We start from the raw sequence: 19,027 nt of genomic DNA, 5'->3' as shown, positions 1-19,027 counted from the left end.
GTGACCTCTTTTGAGGAGCACAGAACTGGGCTGGTTCCTCTTTGGATCCGCCACTCACATTGGATCAATACTTGAGTGTTAAGAAACCAGGCAGAGCTGGTGGCCAGAGACAAGGTGTGGAATGTACCGGGACGGATATTTCTGGGACCTTGAAGTCTACGTTAAATGACCCCAGTCAGGACCCCTGCTCTTACGGTCCCTCCAGCTTGCTCTTCTCCCAGCTCATCCCTTCACACACGACATCTGGAGACAGAGTTCCATGAGTCAGACATACCAACGGGCAAGGTGCATCTAATCCAGGGGCACCCTGTTCTCCTTTCTCCCCTTTAGGCCCCTTTTTGCCTTTCTTTCCCTTTTCCCCCTGTGGATACAAGGGTTTAAATAAAAGACAGGTTTTATTGGAGGAGGGTAAATAAGGGTGATTCAAAAGATGATTTAGCCAATAAAAGTCTGGAAGGGCATTTACCACTGTTTTCTGGTTTAGGAAAGGCATGATATAAAAAGAGCAGAGTGACAATGGACTCTGGCAACGATATGTGGCATTTTATTTACGATACTCAATACTCTGACAGAAGGAGACCTAAAAGGCCAACCCTTCAGGAAGAATGATCGGTGCTGACGTAGGGCCCAGTGCAGTGGCCCTTTAGAATGAGGTGCTTCTGCCGTGCATCTGGGTGGTGCGTGTGCGTGTGTGCGTGTGTGTGTGCGTGTGCATGTGACGGATACCAACTGTACTGAAGCCAACCAGTGGCAGGTGAGGTTCAGAGGAATAATGGATACTTCGCCTAATATTCGCCTAATACCTATCAACTTGTTTCCCCCCCTAATCCTGTAGTAGGTGAAAGCTACATTGAACCAGAAGAAAAGAATATTAACAGCTCCTACCTTTTTGAAATACATCCAATTTTATGACATTATTTTTTGTAGCTCTCATTAAAAAATACTCGATGTATTAAAATATGCTTCTATTTCTTTTAACATTCTTTTTCAGGAAACTAAGAGCAAATATTTTCCTTATTAAGTCAGGTAGATAAATTGAAAAAGTGCTAATACTCTCAGCAATACCAATTGGAGAAACAGACTTATTTGTAAACCCAGGGATCTTCTCTAACTCACTCGTATTGATCTCATGCCAGATGTTCACAATGGTAAATGGGTTTCCAGCTTACTTACAGGGTAACAAATGCCAAAAAAAAAAAAAAAAATTCTGTTCAGGAGAGGAAAAGCAGTTTGGACTCAGCTGAGCTAACACTAAAAATGAGGTAGGCAGGATAATTGCATAGTGGGAAGATAGCCATGGAAATTAGTATTTAGGAATCAAGGTAGAGGTTGTGGAAATCTGCATGGATCAGAGGGATGGAGGAATTTAGGAAAGGAGGCAAAAGGAGGAGAGGGAAGGAATGCACCTCAGCTGTTTTACATTAACATAAATATCTGCATATTTATAGACAAGAAGTGGGTGAGTACAGAATACAAAATACAACACATACTTAAATTAGCGTATTCATTCTGCAATCGGGATGGCGGTTACGATAAAACTGGATAGATTCAGAAGCAAGACAACACGAATATTCTCAGGTAAAACGGCAAGCACAGAACAGAAAAATATGAGATATGCACTCTAATTAACGTCTTCATTCTGACCACAGGAGCAAAAGCTCCTCGTTATCTCCTGTGTGCCAAAAAGATTGCATCAGAAGGCTCAGAATCAAAAACACTTGGGTTTCTTTAACACCGGGGGAAGATAGAAGTTCTGTGTGATTTGGTTGATCATGATTAAAGACAAAGACCTGAGAAGCCAGGGCAAAATGAGAGCAGGCGGGACAGGAAGCTGGGAGGGGCCTTGGGGAGTAAACTGCTCACTCAGGCAGATGGGTCAACATCCCTCCTCAGCAAATAACTTCAGTGCCTTGACATAAAACTGATTCCCACTTGCTTGGGTGAGCTCTTTCCTCCCAGGAGGCAGTGGGCTCCTCTTCACGGAGGTGTGACTGACACCAGGTGTGTTAGGTATTATTAATTTAGAATTCACTTCACTGTTGGCTAGATCAACTCATATTAGTAAGTCAACAGAAAAGTGTTGTCATAGGAGTGTTGACTGAACAGGCTATGGGCATAATTTTTCAGGAATATTTTTGTAAACTTCAAGCTTTATGGAAAACAGACACTGTTGTACAAAGAATAATATATCAGTGTTATTATTAGTCAACATAGTTTTGTAACAGTTAGGGATTCCCTATGTAACACAAAACCATCTCTCCATGGGGGCATGAGCACATAAGGTTCCTGCTAGTATTTATGTCCCATGTCAAAGAATGCTAGACATAAAGTGTTCACATTTAGAATCTAATCTTCCTAAAGATGAAACTTCTCTACATGGAGTCTGAAATACGGAAATATTTTGTATGGGTGATTAACATTAGTCTGAGGATTAAATCTGTAGCTTAATGTTTTCATAAGTTGTTATATTGGTAATTTCTTCTTTGTTTAAAAGAGCATTAAAATAAGTATCCCCATAATGGTGACACAGTTTTGAGTAAGATTTTGGACTCAATACACCCCATTAGGTGAATATAAAATCTATAATCTTTAAAGTACACATACCTTGAGCTAAAATATACAATTTATCTCAAAAAATTTATATTTTATGGCCAGAATTTATAATTTAGAATAAAAAAAAAAAAAAATTATTTTTTGCCTTAGTTTACTTGTCTGTGAAATGGGTACAAAAATAGCACCAACCTTAGGGGGTAGTTTTGAGGATTAAAAGACTTATCATATGTAAAGCTTTTGGGAAAACACTTAATAAGTGCTCAATAAGTGTAATGTTATTGATGATGGTGGTGGTGCTTTTTACATAACCCCTCACATGAGCTCTCTGACCAATGGGAGGCTAAGTAATGTTTACAGCCTGTAGAATACACAGCAGTCCTCACGCCCTTCTTTCTTTGACAACTCTCATTTGGCCTTGCTTTTCAAAAGCTATGAACTTCACTGTCAAAGATAATTTCTAGGGTTTTGAAAACAGTGTGTTGTTAAGTAGATCAGGGCATGATTTAATCTGAGAAATATAACTGAACTGTGGAAGGGCAATTTAAATTTAAATTTGAACTGTGGAGGTACAATTTAAATTTGAACCGTGAAAGTGCAACTTCAGCCACTTTAAGATTTTCACTGTTCTGTGGAGGGGCTGAGTTTTTGTTTGCTTCCTTTGCTGTGTCAAGTGTAAAAGATTATTCTTCAAAGATCTGATCAAATGGGAGAGGAAAGGAAAAATTTATTTTTAAAATCCATAATCCAAATTTTACTTTCAGACATAAAACCATTTTGCCTGATTTTGGTTCCTGTATAGCCTGGAGCTGATGGTCCTGAGATAGAACCTAAACTCGACCTCACAAAACATACCAATATCTTCACTTAAAAATACCTACAGCACCTAAAAGCTGCCTCATGGACTCACTGGGGTTTATTAGTCACACTGCTTGTCTTCTATTTTCCAGTCAAGAAAATCAAGGTACAGAACATATCTTCTGTCCTTTGACTGGGACTGTTGTGAAGATAACTGAGGTGTGGGTTTATACTATTTTGGTTTACATTAATGTATAATAAATGTGGGGTTTTTTTCATTTTCAAGCATCCCTGAACATGATATTTTTCAACACTGGTGTCAGGTAGTTGAAAACTTCTAGCCTGGCTCTCTGGGGATTATATATTTTTTCTTCTACACTGGACAGTGCTCTTATTTCTAGTGGTGTAGCCTTCATTCCTCTGTGAGGACCCGACTCCTTAGACCAGGCATCAGCGTGTTTTTGGAGCACAGGATGGAGCAGGATTAGATGGGAGCACAAGAGGGAGCAGGATTAGATGAATGAACAACTCGCACAGGTTGAAGCAAAGCAGAAAGCGTGAGAAAAATCCAGCAGGCACGTGCTGGGATGCAGAGGTCACCTTTTCTCCCTTTTCTCCCAGGTCACCCTTCTCGCCTCGTGGACCAGGGAAGCCCTACAGGGTAAAAAGCAAACCAAAGAGATGTATTGATGCAAGTGTGGCAAAATCAAACTGAAAAAATAAATTTAAAATCACGTTTCTGAACATAGATATAAAGAAAAATGGCATGCCCAACAATTTCAAAACGTAGGTAAAGTAGCCCTTAGGAATAATAATCTGCCAATGTGTCGATTATCTACATAGTACAAGTTTCTAGCTTTTTCTCCTAGGAAATGTACGGTGGAGAGAATATCAGGATTCTGGCAAGTTCACTGCTGTCTGTGGCCTTGTGCAAATCATTTACCTCAGCATTTTAGTCCCTTGAGTGTAGAATGGGGTTAATGATATCTACTAGACAACTGCTGGTGTGTGTATTAAATGTGGTGAAACAGAGTACCAGAATTATGTCTGCACGTACCAGGTGCTCAATAAATAGTAACTACTATTACTTTGCTATTGTTATTATTCACATAACACAGGATGAGCAGGGCTCATTTCAAGAGGCATTTACTTTTGAGATTCTCTATATTTATTGACTTGTAAGATATATAGAGGCTTTATGCTAAAAGAAAAGAAATATTGCATAAGAGCTTTGAGAATAGTATAACACACCATTACCTAAGGGTAGCATGTGAAAGATACTTTAATTTTATGCGTATTTAAAAATAAGTAGTTCAACTGCAAATGTTGAGGGTGTCCCTAATTTGGGAAAGTATTTTGAAGTGGCACTATCAACTGTCAGTATTAATTTTATACCAGATAATTATTTTTTTCCTTTATGTTTATCTTATGTAACCACTCATGGTGTATTTTATACCGCTGTCTACATGCACAGCAATATATGTAGTATGCATATCTATGTGCACAGAAACAATTAGAAGGATTCTTGCTGTTACTGATGATGGAGACCATCAGCATCTATTATAACAGGAAGATGTTCGTTGTACGTATTACTTACATCAAGACCAGGCTCTCCATCTTTCCCCTGCCAAAGAACCACAGGAGCTACATTAGTGTTCCAGGGTTTCATGACTACATTACTGTGTTAGCTAAGGCTGCCTGGACATGCAACACTAGTATTAGAGCTACTTCAAATGTGTGAAATAGATTCTCTATCGATTAGTACTACGAAGTTCTTTCACTAACCCAAGTGAAGTGACTGTTACTGTTGCTGTTACATGTCATGAAAATGTTTTCTTGTATATTGGGTTAAATAGTTATTTTGCTGATGTTAAATGCTTGGTATCCAAGTTATCAATCTAGGAATAAGTTGAAAGCAAAAATGGTTTAGTTGATTTAAAAGCACACCAGCACTAATAAGGCATGCACATCAATGCTGCTTTAATTTGATAACTTAGTAGTTAGCTCATAAATGAGTAAAAAAATGTGGAAACTTTATTGTTAAATATAGTTTGAATTTGGCTAGATGTGCCCCTTGTCTATAAATATTGAGGGTGAGAAGGTCACAACTTAGACACTGTTTTTAAGTAAGCTTGTAAATGAATGACACTCAAATGTGAAAGGAATCATAAGGCTGTTGTAGAAGGATGATAAATGCATTCCCTGGTGCAGATTACTGGGGCAGTGACCTGATTGTGTCACACAACGGATCCACTCAAAGTTCCTGAGAGGTTGCTTTGACTCTATCAACTGGAATCTATTTCAAAATAAGCCTTCACTTTAAATCTATTTTAAATTTAAAATCAGCCTCTTATTTAGCGTTGAAGTAATCATGGTTTAAGTTTATTTCACTCATAAAAACTGAAAGTACAAGGTATGCGGAAGGTGCATAGGGTTAAAAACCTTAATATAGCACATGCTTCTATTGTAGTCCTTCCCTACCCCATGGAATCATTTATGATTATCCCAAAGTTAATGTCCTGAAGCAAACCTGAGGCCTCAACTTGAAGTCTGTGTCATTGAGAATTTTCAGAAGACAGAACACTATCCACATTCCATGTCTGAAGATCCCTTGTCATCACAGTGACTTAGAAGGATCAGAGACATCAGTCATTGTAAACATCAATTCGAGAAATACCTTCTTAGCAAGGGTAGCTTTTGTAAGTTACCTATGAGAATAGACCAAGCTTGCGAAGTTGTTTTAAATAAGGCTCCTACACCCACTTTTGGTTCAGTGACCTCCCAAAGAAGTGCCAGTCACGGCTGTCCAGTCAGATGGTATGAGGAAGGCATCCCTGGACAGGGGAGAACCACCTCAAGGTCAGTACTGCTCATCTCATGGGCAAGCTCTGATCCTCTCAGTCCTGTGGCATGTGAGGGAGTGAGTCTGTCTGTGAGAAGGAGAGCAAGACACGAATATGACCTATCTCTGGAGGACATGGTGACACTGGGGTTGTAGAGAATTAGTGGATTGTTCTTGCTCCTATAATGTGATTAGTAGGCCCCACAAGGGAAGGGTTAAGTGTGCCAGTGACAGGTGAGCTGTGCACGCTGAAGGCAGAGGCTGCCCACAAGACCAAGAACTCACAGGCAGACCGTAGGGCCCTCTGGGTCCAGGCTCTCCCACAGCTCCTTTTTCACCCTAAAATAAAAGGCAGAAAGTTCAAATCAAACACCTAGATTCATGCCTGTGCCCTAAGAGCCTGTGTATAAAGCCTCTGTTTGAAGTAGCATTCTATCAAAATTCCAAAGATTCAGGCTCTTCCAAAGTCGCTGCCAATGATACAGTAAAAGCAATCTACATTAGACTATTTTACCCAATCACCTTTGAAGGAGGGGCTGTAAGACTTCTACTGCCCTGTTGTGCAAAAGGACCAGCATGTCTAGGATGCTGTACTTGGGTTTCTTGGGAACTAGCATGAAGTATTTATTTGTTACTAATTATTTGAAGTTATCACTCTTTTAAAACTGTAAGAATAAAATGCCTTTTTCTTTCTACCAAACATCTCTTCTTCAGCAAGATCTTCCTTGCGCACTCCTTGCCCTCACAGGGCACTCACACACCGGGAGACCTGTTTATTTATTTAAAAAACTTGTATTTGTTGATTTCAGAGAGAGGAAGAGGGAGGGAGAGAGAGACAGAAACCTCAATGATGAGAGAGAGTCAATGATGGGCTGCCTCCTGCATTCTCCCTGCTGGTGATCGACCCTGCAACCCAAGCGTGTGCCTTGATCGGAATCGAACCATGACCTCCTGGTTCATAGGTCGACGCTCAGCCACTGAGCCACACTGGCCAGGCTAACCTGTTTATTCTCCACTGAGCCCATGACTGGAATATGCACACTAGGGTGCCAGGGCCTCTGGCTTTGTTCCCTGCTGCCCCCTCCATGGCATACAACAGTGTCTGGCACATCAGTAAATAACTGTTGAATTAATCAATCAAGTCAAATGAATACAATCATGTACCTGTTTTGCTTCTTTTCTGAAAAAGAGGGCTTTAAAACTTTTATGCCTCCTACTAAATGCCTGTTAACCTCATCGCTCTCTCTCCATGTGCCTATTTAAATAGAATAGCTTGCCTCGGCTTAAATGATAATCTTGAATGCTTATAAAGAATAAGTGTAATTGGATGTCATCCCATGGATATGAAATGATTGTGATGACGGAGAAAGAGCTGCTCTGCGTTTCAAGCAGAGTTCTCCTCTGCCACATCTCCAAAATTAACGTGTTTGTCAGGATTTGGCAGGCAAACTTCAGGAGTCACAGTGATGTTTATATGAGTGGCCAAACAGAAAAGGTTACCTTCTTTTATCATGCCCCTTAAAGGTTAGCAAATCGTTTTCATGGGTAAAGTGCCAAGCTCCGCCGATAACTGTGCATGCAGACCCGTGTATTATGCTGTTTCTCTAAACTCCAGATTCCCGTCTGAGCAAAGTTCAGGCCCCTGTTAACATTCTTTATTCTAAACTTAGGGATTGGTGGAGCTAATTAGCACTGTCACCCAGAAGCACATAAAGAACAGGGAGATTGCTGAAAATAAATATGACAAATGCTTTTGAACGTTTATTCATTATTACTGAAGGAGCAGCATTTGCTTTCAGGAAAGTGCTCAGGCTTTGAAATAAAACAGATTTAAATCTGAATTCCAATTCTGTCACTAACTAGCTGCATGGCCTTAGGTAACTTTTTCTTTTTTGAATCCTCACCTGATGATATGTTTTTATTGATTTTAGAGAGAGAGGAAGGGAAAGAGAGAGAGAGAGAAACATCGAAGTCAGAGAGAAGCATTGACCGGTTGCCTCCCATACATGCCCTGACTGGGATCGAACCCACAACCTCGGTATGTGCCCTGACCGGGAATCAAACCTGAAACCTTTTGGTGTATGGGACGATGCTCCAAACAACTGAGTCACCCGCCAGGGCTTAGGTAACTTTCTTAACCTTTCTGTGCCTGAGTTTCATTGGCTGTTAAATAAGAATAATAATACATGTTCTACAAGAATTTTTCTGAAGACAAATGCGATTATAAAATATGAAATTCACTATTGCCAAATAATATGTCCCACAAATGGCAGCTATCACTATTATTATACAATTAGATGTCTTATTTATTATTTATTTATTAATCCTCACTCGAGAATATTTTTTCCACTGCTTTTCAGAGAGAGTGGAGGAGAGAGAAAGAGAGAGAAACAGCAATGTGAGAGAGATACATCAATTGGCTGCCTCCCACATGCACCCTGACTGGGGCTGGGGATCAAGCCTGCAACCCAGGTACGTGCCCTTGGCCAGAATTGAACTTGGGACCCTTCAGTCCGCAGGCCGATGCTCTAACCACTGAGCCAAATGGGCTAGAGCTAGTGGGCTTATTTTTAATAAAAAGGGCTTGGCAACTCAAAGAGCACCTAATTCAAAGTAAATTTATTTCATCTTGATCTGGCAGTGTTATTTATAATTTTTAAAATGGTGGTGGTGGTAGTTACTGTGGTGGTGGTGGGAATATGTTTGTGTGTGTGTGCGTAGTCAGAGGTGGGGGTTTAAAAGGAGGGTTCACATAACCTGGAGTAGATCTAGTTTTTAAAAACTCCACAGATTAGAGTAGATTTCATTTGAAAAATCTCCATGGATTATTTTGATATATCTACTCCCTTCTCCCTCCTCTGATTGAGCAACGTGGCTATATTTTGTTTTTAAAATGAATATACTGTGGCTTATTTGGATTAAGCTGTCACTAAAGCATTTGTCTGTGGAACTTCTGGTATAGAACTGCCCACCCCAAATAATTACTTTAATAACGACAATCCATTTCTCAGCAGTGACTGCTTCAGAAGTGGGTATGAGTGTGGGGGGAAGTCAGCTGGCCACTCTGGGGAGGTTCCTCACTGTAAGGAAAGAGGCGCAGGAGGCTAAGGCCTGCCTTGCTTCCTGCGGATGCCTCCTGGAGGGAGGTGAGCACCACCGCGACCAGCTTGCCAGTGGTCAGAGGACAAGGCCGGCACGCGGAAAGGGCACAGAGGCAAAGGCTAGAGTCCTTCCTTTGAACATTTTATTATAGAAAACAATAAATGTCTTTATTGTACTGAGGCATTTTGAGTTGGGGCTGTGTCACTTAGAGCCAAAAGCATCCTAATGATCCCAGCTTGAAAACGTTTAGGAGTGAAATATTAACAGGGGGATTGGAATGTGTAACTTCTTTTCCTGGATTAAATAATACAAAATTTAAAAAATCACCAACCCCCTCCTCACCTTTTGAACCTCTCCAATTTAACATCCTCTACAGAGTTCCTAAGCGGTTACAAGGCCAGATGAAGAAATCAACTGAAGGCAGGAACCATCAGGAGCTTGAAGAGCCGAATACTAATGGTGCCAGGCATGCATTTGACAATTTCTGAATAACACTGTCTGTCAAATGGCTGGCTTCCTTTAGGCTGGTCTAATTTTATTCAGGCTCTTTAATTTGCATGTCTACACTAAGAAATTATTCTAGAATGGCCCCCTTTCCTGATTCTTCCCGCTTTAAAATCGGAAACTTTTTCAAGAGAGTCCAGATGGCACCTCAATCAATTAACACTGAGAATCACACTTGAGTTTAGCACTTGGGGTGAGGGGCACTTAAGAGAGCCCTGATATATGACCCAGTCAAGGCAGTTAACATGCTGAGTAAATACAAGTGTAACATTTTACACGGCACACCATCTGACTTCAACTATGCCTTCCAAAATTCTTAGAGATTTCATTTGCTCTCCGGGTTAATTCTGCCCCAGGGCCGAGACCCGATACTCTTGTGACACTGTGGAGCTATCGGAAGTAGCAGCTGATTTACCAAATGGTAAACCCTCTTGAGCCCCAGGGCACTCTGCCAAAAGACTACTTGAGATTTGCTGCTCCGTTTTTAGTACCAGTACTGAATTTCTTGATACAGCGCTTAAGTGCTTCAGTGGGGGAGGCTCTTCACTTTTAAATATTTTTAATTAAGATGATCTTCATAAGTCATTGGCTTGATCTTAGAAATAAGATCAAATATAGAAAGATAACTGCAGATTCAGATTATGTATTTCTTTAAGACTCACCTCTTTCCAGAAGCATTCTTGGACAAAGCCACCTTCCTCATCACTGTATGTACAGCCTGAACCTATCTCTATTCACTTTGGCCTCATTATCTGGCTATTTTTCACAGATTTTTTTCCCCCCTCTGCAATTAGCTGTAAACTCTTCTAGATCAGGGGAAACAGCTGCTTCCCTTACAGTATTGAATAAGTATATATAGTGTATTAGTAAAACATTACAGGGTGAGGAATTAATTATAATGGTATTCAATTCACTGGAGCAAAATGGACTTTACATAAAAGGGTGAGAGTGTTTCCATTTCACACTGGAAGTACACCGGGGTTTTGTACATCATAACATGTGATAAATATTTACTGAATGGATGACTTCAGCTTATAGAACATGGGGTTGGGGAGTACGCCAAAGAAACCACTACGCGGCCCTCTATGTTAAAGCAAATTATTCCAGATTGATGAAACTCTATCTTCCTTTAAAAGACCACAAACTTGCACAATGAATTATTCCAACATTTTGAAGCCCTCTCTATTAGGATACTTTCTTTACATCCCTTCCAGGATGGTGGGGAAACTGATGACACAATTCCACTCAGACACACAAACACTTGCAAGTTTCCCAAGGTGAGGGAAAGAAAAAGGGGGAGAAAAACAGAGAAAGAGGGAGAGACGTTCCGGACAGGCGAGCAGCTGCTGATGCGGCAGCACATTTTTTGGTGTCAGATATTTATCCCCCACTCTGACTTCTTTTTCTCCCAAGGATATGAAAACACAGCCTAGCAATAGAGAGGTTAGTGAAAGGTTTTTGCTTTATAATGCACTGAAATTATTTCCGTATGGCTAAGGAAAGATAGGCTATTCTTTTGTTTTTTGAAAACAGCAGCATGTGTAAATGTGTGGAGGAGACTGCGTCGGTTTTGTCATTTTCTTTGCAAAGTCATAGCTGACCCTCTATGAATAAAGTAGCTTTATATAAAATATTATCAGCCAGAATATGCAGTCCAGGAAATGGCAGCCCCACTGACTTCTATTTACTGGGCTAAGGCCAAATCAAACCATCCTCCTTATGGGCTCGGAAGGCGTGGTCGGAGCTCTGTGTTAGCGGAGTAAATGTCGCATTAGGGCAGCCACAGTCCATGGCACACTCTGTGGTTCTGTCTCTGTGTGAAGACTCTGAATAGAACTTACGATGATAGCTAGTTTCATTTAATAGTAGATGGCCCTTTGTTTCTTCTGGGAAATGAACAGTTAAGTTCAAGTACAATGAAAAGGCCACACTCTCTTTTCTTTAGGTCACAGCTTAGTAACCTCAGGAGCAACTTACTCTTTCTCCTTTGGGACCTGCTGGGCCATGGGGTCCCATAGGGCCATCTGTACCCTAAAGAAAAAGATAAAAAAATAAAATAATATGAGACATATCCCAAGGGCTATGAGAAAGGCAGCTATAATTTATCCTGGACCTTTCCTGAGTGAAGGGCGCCTGAGAATGTCAGCAAGACAACTCATCTCCTTTCAAAGTGCTTTAGGTTTGATCCCGTCAGGCCAGGGGTTCTCAAGAACCTCATGCAAAAGGGATGAATTATATAACTGCCTATTTCCATGAAGGGCACACACACAAAACTGTGCATCATATTTAATTACATATTTCCTCCCCGACTAAATGGAACAGCTTCACTTTGCCCCCCTAATCTTAAAAAAAAAACCTGCAATCGTTTTTCCTTCACATCACCCCTTGTTCATATCCCTTCTCCACCCCCACGGTCATCCCCACTTTCCTTGGCCACGGATGCTCCGAAGCCTTGTTTTCAGCTGCTTTAGAGGCTTGAACAGTTATACAGATAAACAAAATTAAATAAAGGAGAACAATGTTCAAACTGAACTTTCTCGGGCTCCGTTGGGAGCAGCAGGGGCCTTAGAGGGAAGGAATTATTCCTGCAGGTTCTGCTGCAGGGCCTGAAGTCACTGGGCTTCCAAGGCACAAACTAGGCAGCTGATGATTTAACGGAGTAATTGCCTTCTGGCCTCCTGCTTGAGGGTAAGGATTTCTATGGCCATGAGATAATACCTGAATGAATGGAGGACCACTGAGGTCCCAGGAGAACAATGACTGCCTGAAGAAGGTTTTTAGGATTGAAGAGCTGAAGTTTCCTTCTGATTCTTAAAAGTGTAGCAAGGATTTCGGCTCATTTTCAGGGAGACTATGCTTAGATTTGCAAAGAATTTATTGTAAAATTTGCAAATGGAACTATTTGGCACAAGTTTTTACAGTGTTTTTATTTCTTGTCTACTGTTCTTGTTTACTCTCTTGGAGCCCTGTGATATAAAATAATTCAGGGTTTTAAATTCATTCTAGTGTTGGCGAATTCTCATCATCTTAAACTGATCCTTTACTGCCTGAACTCAAAGTTCATCTTCAGAAGACTCGTAAATACTGAGTATCTGCGGCTGAAATTGAAGAGATGAAGCCGTTAAGAGCCAAAGAAAAAGAGACAAAACGACAGAAGACAGACAAGTCATTTCGATGAACAAAGATTTGAAAGTTAGTTCCAATGAAGGAGTTACATTTCTAATAAGAACATAAACATCAAAGGAAAAAGCAGGTTAAAATAAATTCACATGGTTGTAATCCCTTCAGAGGGCCTCTCTCCTGGAATGACAGGAAATGTCCACTGGTTATGGAAAAATCTGTGGGGATCCTAGGACAGTGAACCCAGTTAGCCTGGCCATTCCTCTCACCCAGCAGGGGGCCCAGACCCGAGCCCGGCTTCAGAATCATGCTCTGTAGCTAAGGCTGCACGTCCAACAGAGCCGCGGCCCCCCTCTGTTCACCTTTCCCTTTCCTGCTACTGTCCCTGTCCACCTTCTCGTCGCACCCCGGTCCTAGGCACCCTCATCTTTTAATGAGAACACATGAGTCAAAGGGTCTGTCCTGAAGCACAGAATTCATAGCCACGAACGCGCTGGAGCAAGACGAGGCGCTGACTCACCCGGGCTCCTGGCTTCCCGTCTAAGCCAGATGCTCCCTGTGTGATTTGGTTGGTAGCAGGGTTGGTGGGTGTAACACGAATGACAAGAACAGAGATTAGTATGAGGTACCAATGAACAGGCGTACACTTCAAACAACATAATACCCGGTCACAGGGTTTGGGGATGATTATCACATTGCTACAAATTGTTAGTTAAAAAAAAACAAAACACAGGACAATAAACACCCCGAGAGACGATGGCATTTTAATGACATTTCCATTTGATAAATTCTTATTTAGAAATCAAGGTAGTGAGGTTTATAGAGTGGGCTTTAAAGTAGTTACCAGTAACAGTCACTACAGTTACTGCTAATATCCCCATGAAATTCATTTTCTCAAGACTGTACTATTCACGGTATTTTCTTTAAGTTCTGGAAGGAAAAACAATGGCCAATCTTCTAAGAAAGGGCTCATTATAATAATCAATCACGAATAAATAGTATTTCAGAGGAGAAGAGCTCTAGTTTTGTTTGTTAAAACAGCATTTATGAATAACACATCCTGCAGGATGACTGTGGCTTTTACATGAACAATAGTCATTGTTTTCTGGGGTGTTCTTACTGTGTTCACATTAGATGCCACTAGAGGGACTTCTAGGAACAGGAAAAAGCCAGAAATATTTCATGAGTCCAAACAGAAAAATAACTGTCCCAAACAAAATCGTTCCTTAGTTCACTTCAAATAATCATTGCATCAAAGTCTGAATGGGAAATGCTTTAAAAAATCTAATGTTCTCAGGCAATGCATGCTTTTCTTCACCTTGGACTCCTGACTACGCATAGCACGTGATTAAAAGATGACATTTTCAATGCTTATGTCAAGAATAAGCACAATTTCTTCTTTGATATGGTGTTTGCATCTTAAAACTCAAATATTTATTTACAGTCCTTTAAAAATATTGATGAGGTCAAGGACTGTTTAAGAAAGACGATGCACTAGCCCTATAAATTCTCTTGGCAAGGTTGCAGAACTTTTTCCCATTTTATGCTTCAGATGTAATTAATAATACAAAATGAAAGAAAAAAAATTGATTCCAGCTGCAAACTCTACCAATGATGCCATTTGGGTAACTTTATATTTTATTTTACAATTCCTTCTGTATAATTCTATTAGGAGTGAGGCTATAACTGCAAAATACATCTTTAGTTAGCAATAATTGAAAAAATTTTAAAGTGTGTTGTTGTTTGTTTGTTTAATGCTGACATATGTACAGCTTTCTGTTAAATGTTGTATAAAAATTATCACTAGTCCTAAATTTGAAATTAGGGCAAACTTTAAAGAAATCAGGTTAAGGGTTTAAATGAAATAGAAATCCAAACTTTTTTTTTACTTTTTGGTACTTTTGTCAGAGTCACCATCATTATAACATTTAAAAATAAACACGGAGATGGTAAAATTTTTGCACTGACAATATATTTACCTGGGATGTGAATTAATGACTCACATATATTATAGAGGTTCTATGCCTAGGGTCCATTGATCTAATTTGTGTGATTTAACTTATGCTCTAATACAAGGCTTTATATTACTTATTCAGTAAATGAGTATCTATTGAGCATCTACTACATGCCTGATTTATGTAAGGCACTGGTTATCAAGAGCATACTTAGTACTTAAGATATAATACAGGGAAAATAAAATAAGTGGTCATCAATTTTTTATGTGTAAAATATGTGTATAGCTCTGGCCGGTGTGGCTCAGTTGGTTGGGTGTCATCTTATGCACCAAAAGGTTGCAGGCTCAATCCCTGGTGGGGGCGCGCAGGAAGCAGCCTATCAATGCTTCCCTCTCACATCGATGTTTCTCTCCCTCCCTCTCCCTTACTCTCTCTTTAAAAAAGTCAATAAAAAAATCTTTAAAAAATAGAAAATATGTGTATAAACTATTTCCTATTACCAATTTTATGTCATATTTTAATAATGTAATCGATAATGTTCTTTATTGACTTTTATTGACATTCACTGAATAGACAGCATAGTAACAGCTTGAAATTTAAACCTCATATTCAATAGCCGTTTTTTAAAAATCTCTTTTTAGTTGTTGTGGAAAGAAGGCTGGCATAAAGTGCACAATGGGTGAAAATCCCTTTTTGGTCAAAAATAAAAATCTTCTCCCATCCTATCCACTATTGCTACAATAATCTCTTAGAGAGTACTTCCGAAACAGACAACATACGACATTTAGACCACAGTATGATTGATTAAGGTAAGGAGCCACAGCACTGACCTCACCCCATCAACAAGGGCCAAGTGCATACTTGCCACCAAAAGAGGGCTACAGCTTGGGTATTGAAGGAGGGGGAAAAAAAATATTGAAGGAGAATTTGAAACTGCACTAAATTATAAAAATGTTTGGGAGAAATTATGAAATTCTCAGCACAATGCATTTTTAAAGAGGAGGGTGATGGGAGAAGAATTGTCAGCTTTAAAAGAGGAAGGTTGGCATGTATGTAATTGAAGGACAAACACATATGGTATTGTGTGCTGTGGGGGTCTTCCTCATACAGAAGAGCAGACATCAGAAAAAGAAACGGGGCTGAGCTCTGCACTAACACAGTGTGTTTTCCAATTACAGAAATCTGAACTCGAAGATAGTCGCCAAGTAAACCAGAATTGTTGCTAAGGTAGAAAGAAAAGTCCGAGATTTGCACTGAAATGGAAAGTTTTCTTTACTTACTGGAAGACCAAGGGGTCCTCTGTCACCCTTTTGACCTGGTTCACCCTTCAATCCTTTAACACCATTTAACCCTGGTTCACCCTAAATGCAAAAGCAAATGCCAATTTTGGTTGCTATCACGGGCGTTTCAACTATGAGAGAAGAGAGCCAGTTTCTAAAATGGTTGCAGATTCCAGTTTTCGGGAACAGCTGAGTCAGGCTAGATTTGTCTTGTATCAGTTCAAAATTAATTTTTAAAACATTAAAAAATTAATAAACTGAAATTGACAAATAAGATTCTAGGAAAAAAAGCTCCCTAGAAAGTGTGTTCTTTACAATCAAAATATATATAGCTGAGTTGCTGAATTTTTTAGTTGTATATCAAGGCAATTGGTGTTATACTACATTGTTCTGACCAAGCAAATCAAAGACAATCGGATGCTCAAGGAGATTCAGTGACCAAGCAAATCAAAGACAATCAGATGCTCAAGGAGATTCAGTGATAAAAAACCCTACTCTGCTGCGATGGAAAACTGGAATATGCAGGACAGTGTTATATACAGACATTTTAAGCCTTTAAGCATTTTGCCCAGGGGAATGGGCTAAATATATAGCAGCTAATGTTTGAAGTAATGCCATTTAATGAGTTCTCATTCAGTGACATTGCCAAGTCAGGTCCCTATATAGATTAATCAATAGAGAAGACAGCAAATAGCCAATCCCAGAAGAAAATATGAAGATCACAGAACTTACACGTAGTAAGTTCGTCTGCCCAATGTTTGAATAAAGAAGGTTTGAATTTAGCTTAGGGTGACATTACAAAAGCTGTGGGAAGTGATAAATTTTGTTGACTCTATTAAAAAAAAAAAATCTAAGAATACAGCACACCTATTTTCTGTCAGCAGCAGCAGTATGTTGGAGATAGAGTTTAATTGCCTCACTTTTCAACTTTTAAGCACGGACATTAACTTCATCAAGAAAATCTTGAAAGCCTTGAAAGAAGATGATTTTAGTCTCAAAGCCCTATCGAGTCTTTCTGGGTGGAGAGGGAACAAGGAAGAGGTTATGTCTACATGGCAGGAGGATGGTACTTTCCCCATTTGTCTGATGATGAAGTCAGTGTGGTGCTTGTTAAACATAAAGAGTCCAGGGCCCCACATAGACCTTAGTAGCACAGGAAATGTGTACTTTTCATAAGCCTTCCAGGTGACTCTTCTCATCAGGAAATTCTGGGAAACAGCTCATCCTTAGAACCACGTTATATATTTGAACTTTTGAAGGGGTCACAAAATAATGAACACATTTGGGCACAACCTAGTGAAATGTTGGGATTCTAAAGATAGGATGAGCACAGTGCTGCCACTATAGGAAATCCAAATGTGCTATGGTTGGTAAAGTATGATCTTGGGAATGTCACAGAGCTAGAGTTAATGTGAGGCGAAGGCCAAGGCTCAACAGTCAACTTCAGTTAACTGGTCTAAACTTGAGACACATAGCTTTGCATGTGTGTGGTCTTTCAGCAAATGGTCTTGAGATGATGGATAGGCAGGAAAGCCTGGGTAGGCTGTGAAATTCTTTGGTAAGGAATCATGCATTGATAGGAATGGTTATTAATTGAGACGATGAGTTTATAAACAATCTAAAAGACCAAATTTCAATGCTGGACCTAAATTCTAGTCCCAGATCTGTCATTTAATTAGCAGTGTAATTTAAGATAAATAACCTAAATTTCCTGGGCCTATAGTTTATCATCTATAAAATCAAGGAATTAGCATGGTATTCTATGAGGTCTTTGAAACTTTATAAAAATTCTCTGAAGTCTATGATTTAAGTACAATTAAAGTTAAGTGTAGGCAAAAACCAACACATTGCATTTTAGATATCAAAAGAATCTTGGGCATATGTTAATCTAATGGTAGTGGGATATCAGAATCACTCATGGAATTAAAAACACAGTCTTGATGGCTTTAGCCTGAGTTGTTATGATTGCGCTGGTCTTTAAAGGTGCCTTAACATCCAAGGAGAAGCCAAGAGAAGGAAGAGAGGCCCAGAGAAGTTAGATAACTACTAAGACCACAATGCCAGTAGATGGGCTCTCTTTTCTAACCCCCCCCCCAGAACAATGTTTTTACCCCAAACTATAATCTTTGATTCTGAGACACTGTCACTCATTGGACTTGCCAGAAGGTAAGGTATTCTGCCAATAATAAAGAGGCATGAACTCTTCCCATGCTTGGGTGAGTCATCTGCCTGACTTCAAAAGGGAAACTCAGATTTCTGGAGTCAGATCGATATCTCTGCCACCCTCAAAGCTGAGTGAGCCAGAGGGAGTCTCCAGAGGAGAGGGTGGGCTGCCTTTCTGATTCCTAGTGCCAACACTGCACTCATGTGTTCTCTCACCCCTCACATTTAAATGTATCAATTCACTATTGAGGAGCTTTCACGAGTACCTGAACCTTCTCTCAAACAGCCTTGAGGACTAGTTCAAGTTTTCTGTTCAGACCAAAGCGCCAAATCACAAGATAACAAATACAACTGACATTTATTGGGTGCTTATCAACAACTGCACCAGATATTTTGCTATTAAGTCGTCATAACCCTATGCGGTAAGTTACTTAGTTGAGTAAATGAAGGATCAGAAAGGGTAAATAATCTGTCCAAGGTAACACAGCCTGTCAGGGGCAAAGCTGTGATTAGAACATAGTTCCTCATCACACATGTTCCCTGGAAGAAAGAGATTATCTTTCAGGGCTCCCTTTAATCCTCCTAGATGTCCTCTTGGTTTACACGAAGGCAGAGAACAGGTGGGGACCGCCTTCACCATACAGGCTGCACTAATGCTGAGAAGGAGGGGCTACTATCCATTGTCCTCTTGTTAACCCGGAGTATATGTATGT

At 40.0% G+C, this 19,027-nt stretch overlaps 1 protein-coding gene across 1 annotated transcript in view; it reads right to left on the bottom strand.

Moving 5' to 3' along the window:
• Positions 1-19,027, bottom strand: part of COL25A1 (collagen type XXV alpha 1 chain) — a 440,472-nt gene that overhangs the window by 10,730 nt on the left and 410,715 nt on the right. The window contains exons 31-34 of the mRNA XM_016209473.2: positions 11,774-11,827; positions 6,476-6,529; positions 4,946-4,972; positions 3,949-4,002 (exon numbers count right to left, since the gene is read on the bottom strand). Of these exons, the coding sequence (XP_016064959.1) occupies positions 3,949-4,002; positions 4,946-4,972; positions 6,476-6,529; positions 11,774-11,827 (189 nt within the window). The remainder of the gene's footprint in view (positions 1-3,948; positions 4,003-4,945; positions 4,973-6,475; positions 6,530-11,773; positions 11,828-19,027) is intronic.

The sequence above is a fragment of the Miniopterus natalensis genome, chromosome 1, assembly GCF_054644295.1.
Source record: "Miniopterus natalensis isolate mMinNat1 chromosome 1, mMinNat1.hap1, whole genome shotgun sequence".
Taxonomy (NCBI): domain Eukaryota; kingdom Metazoa; phylum Chordata; class Mammalia; order Chiroptera; family Miniopteridae; genus Miniopterus; species Miniopterus natalensis.
The sequence above is the reverse complement of the archived record's forward strand: the minus strand, read 5'-3'. Positions and strand labels throughout refer to the sequence as shown.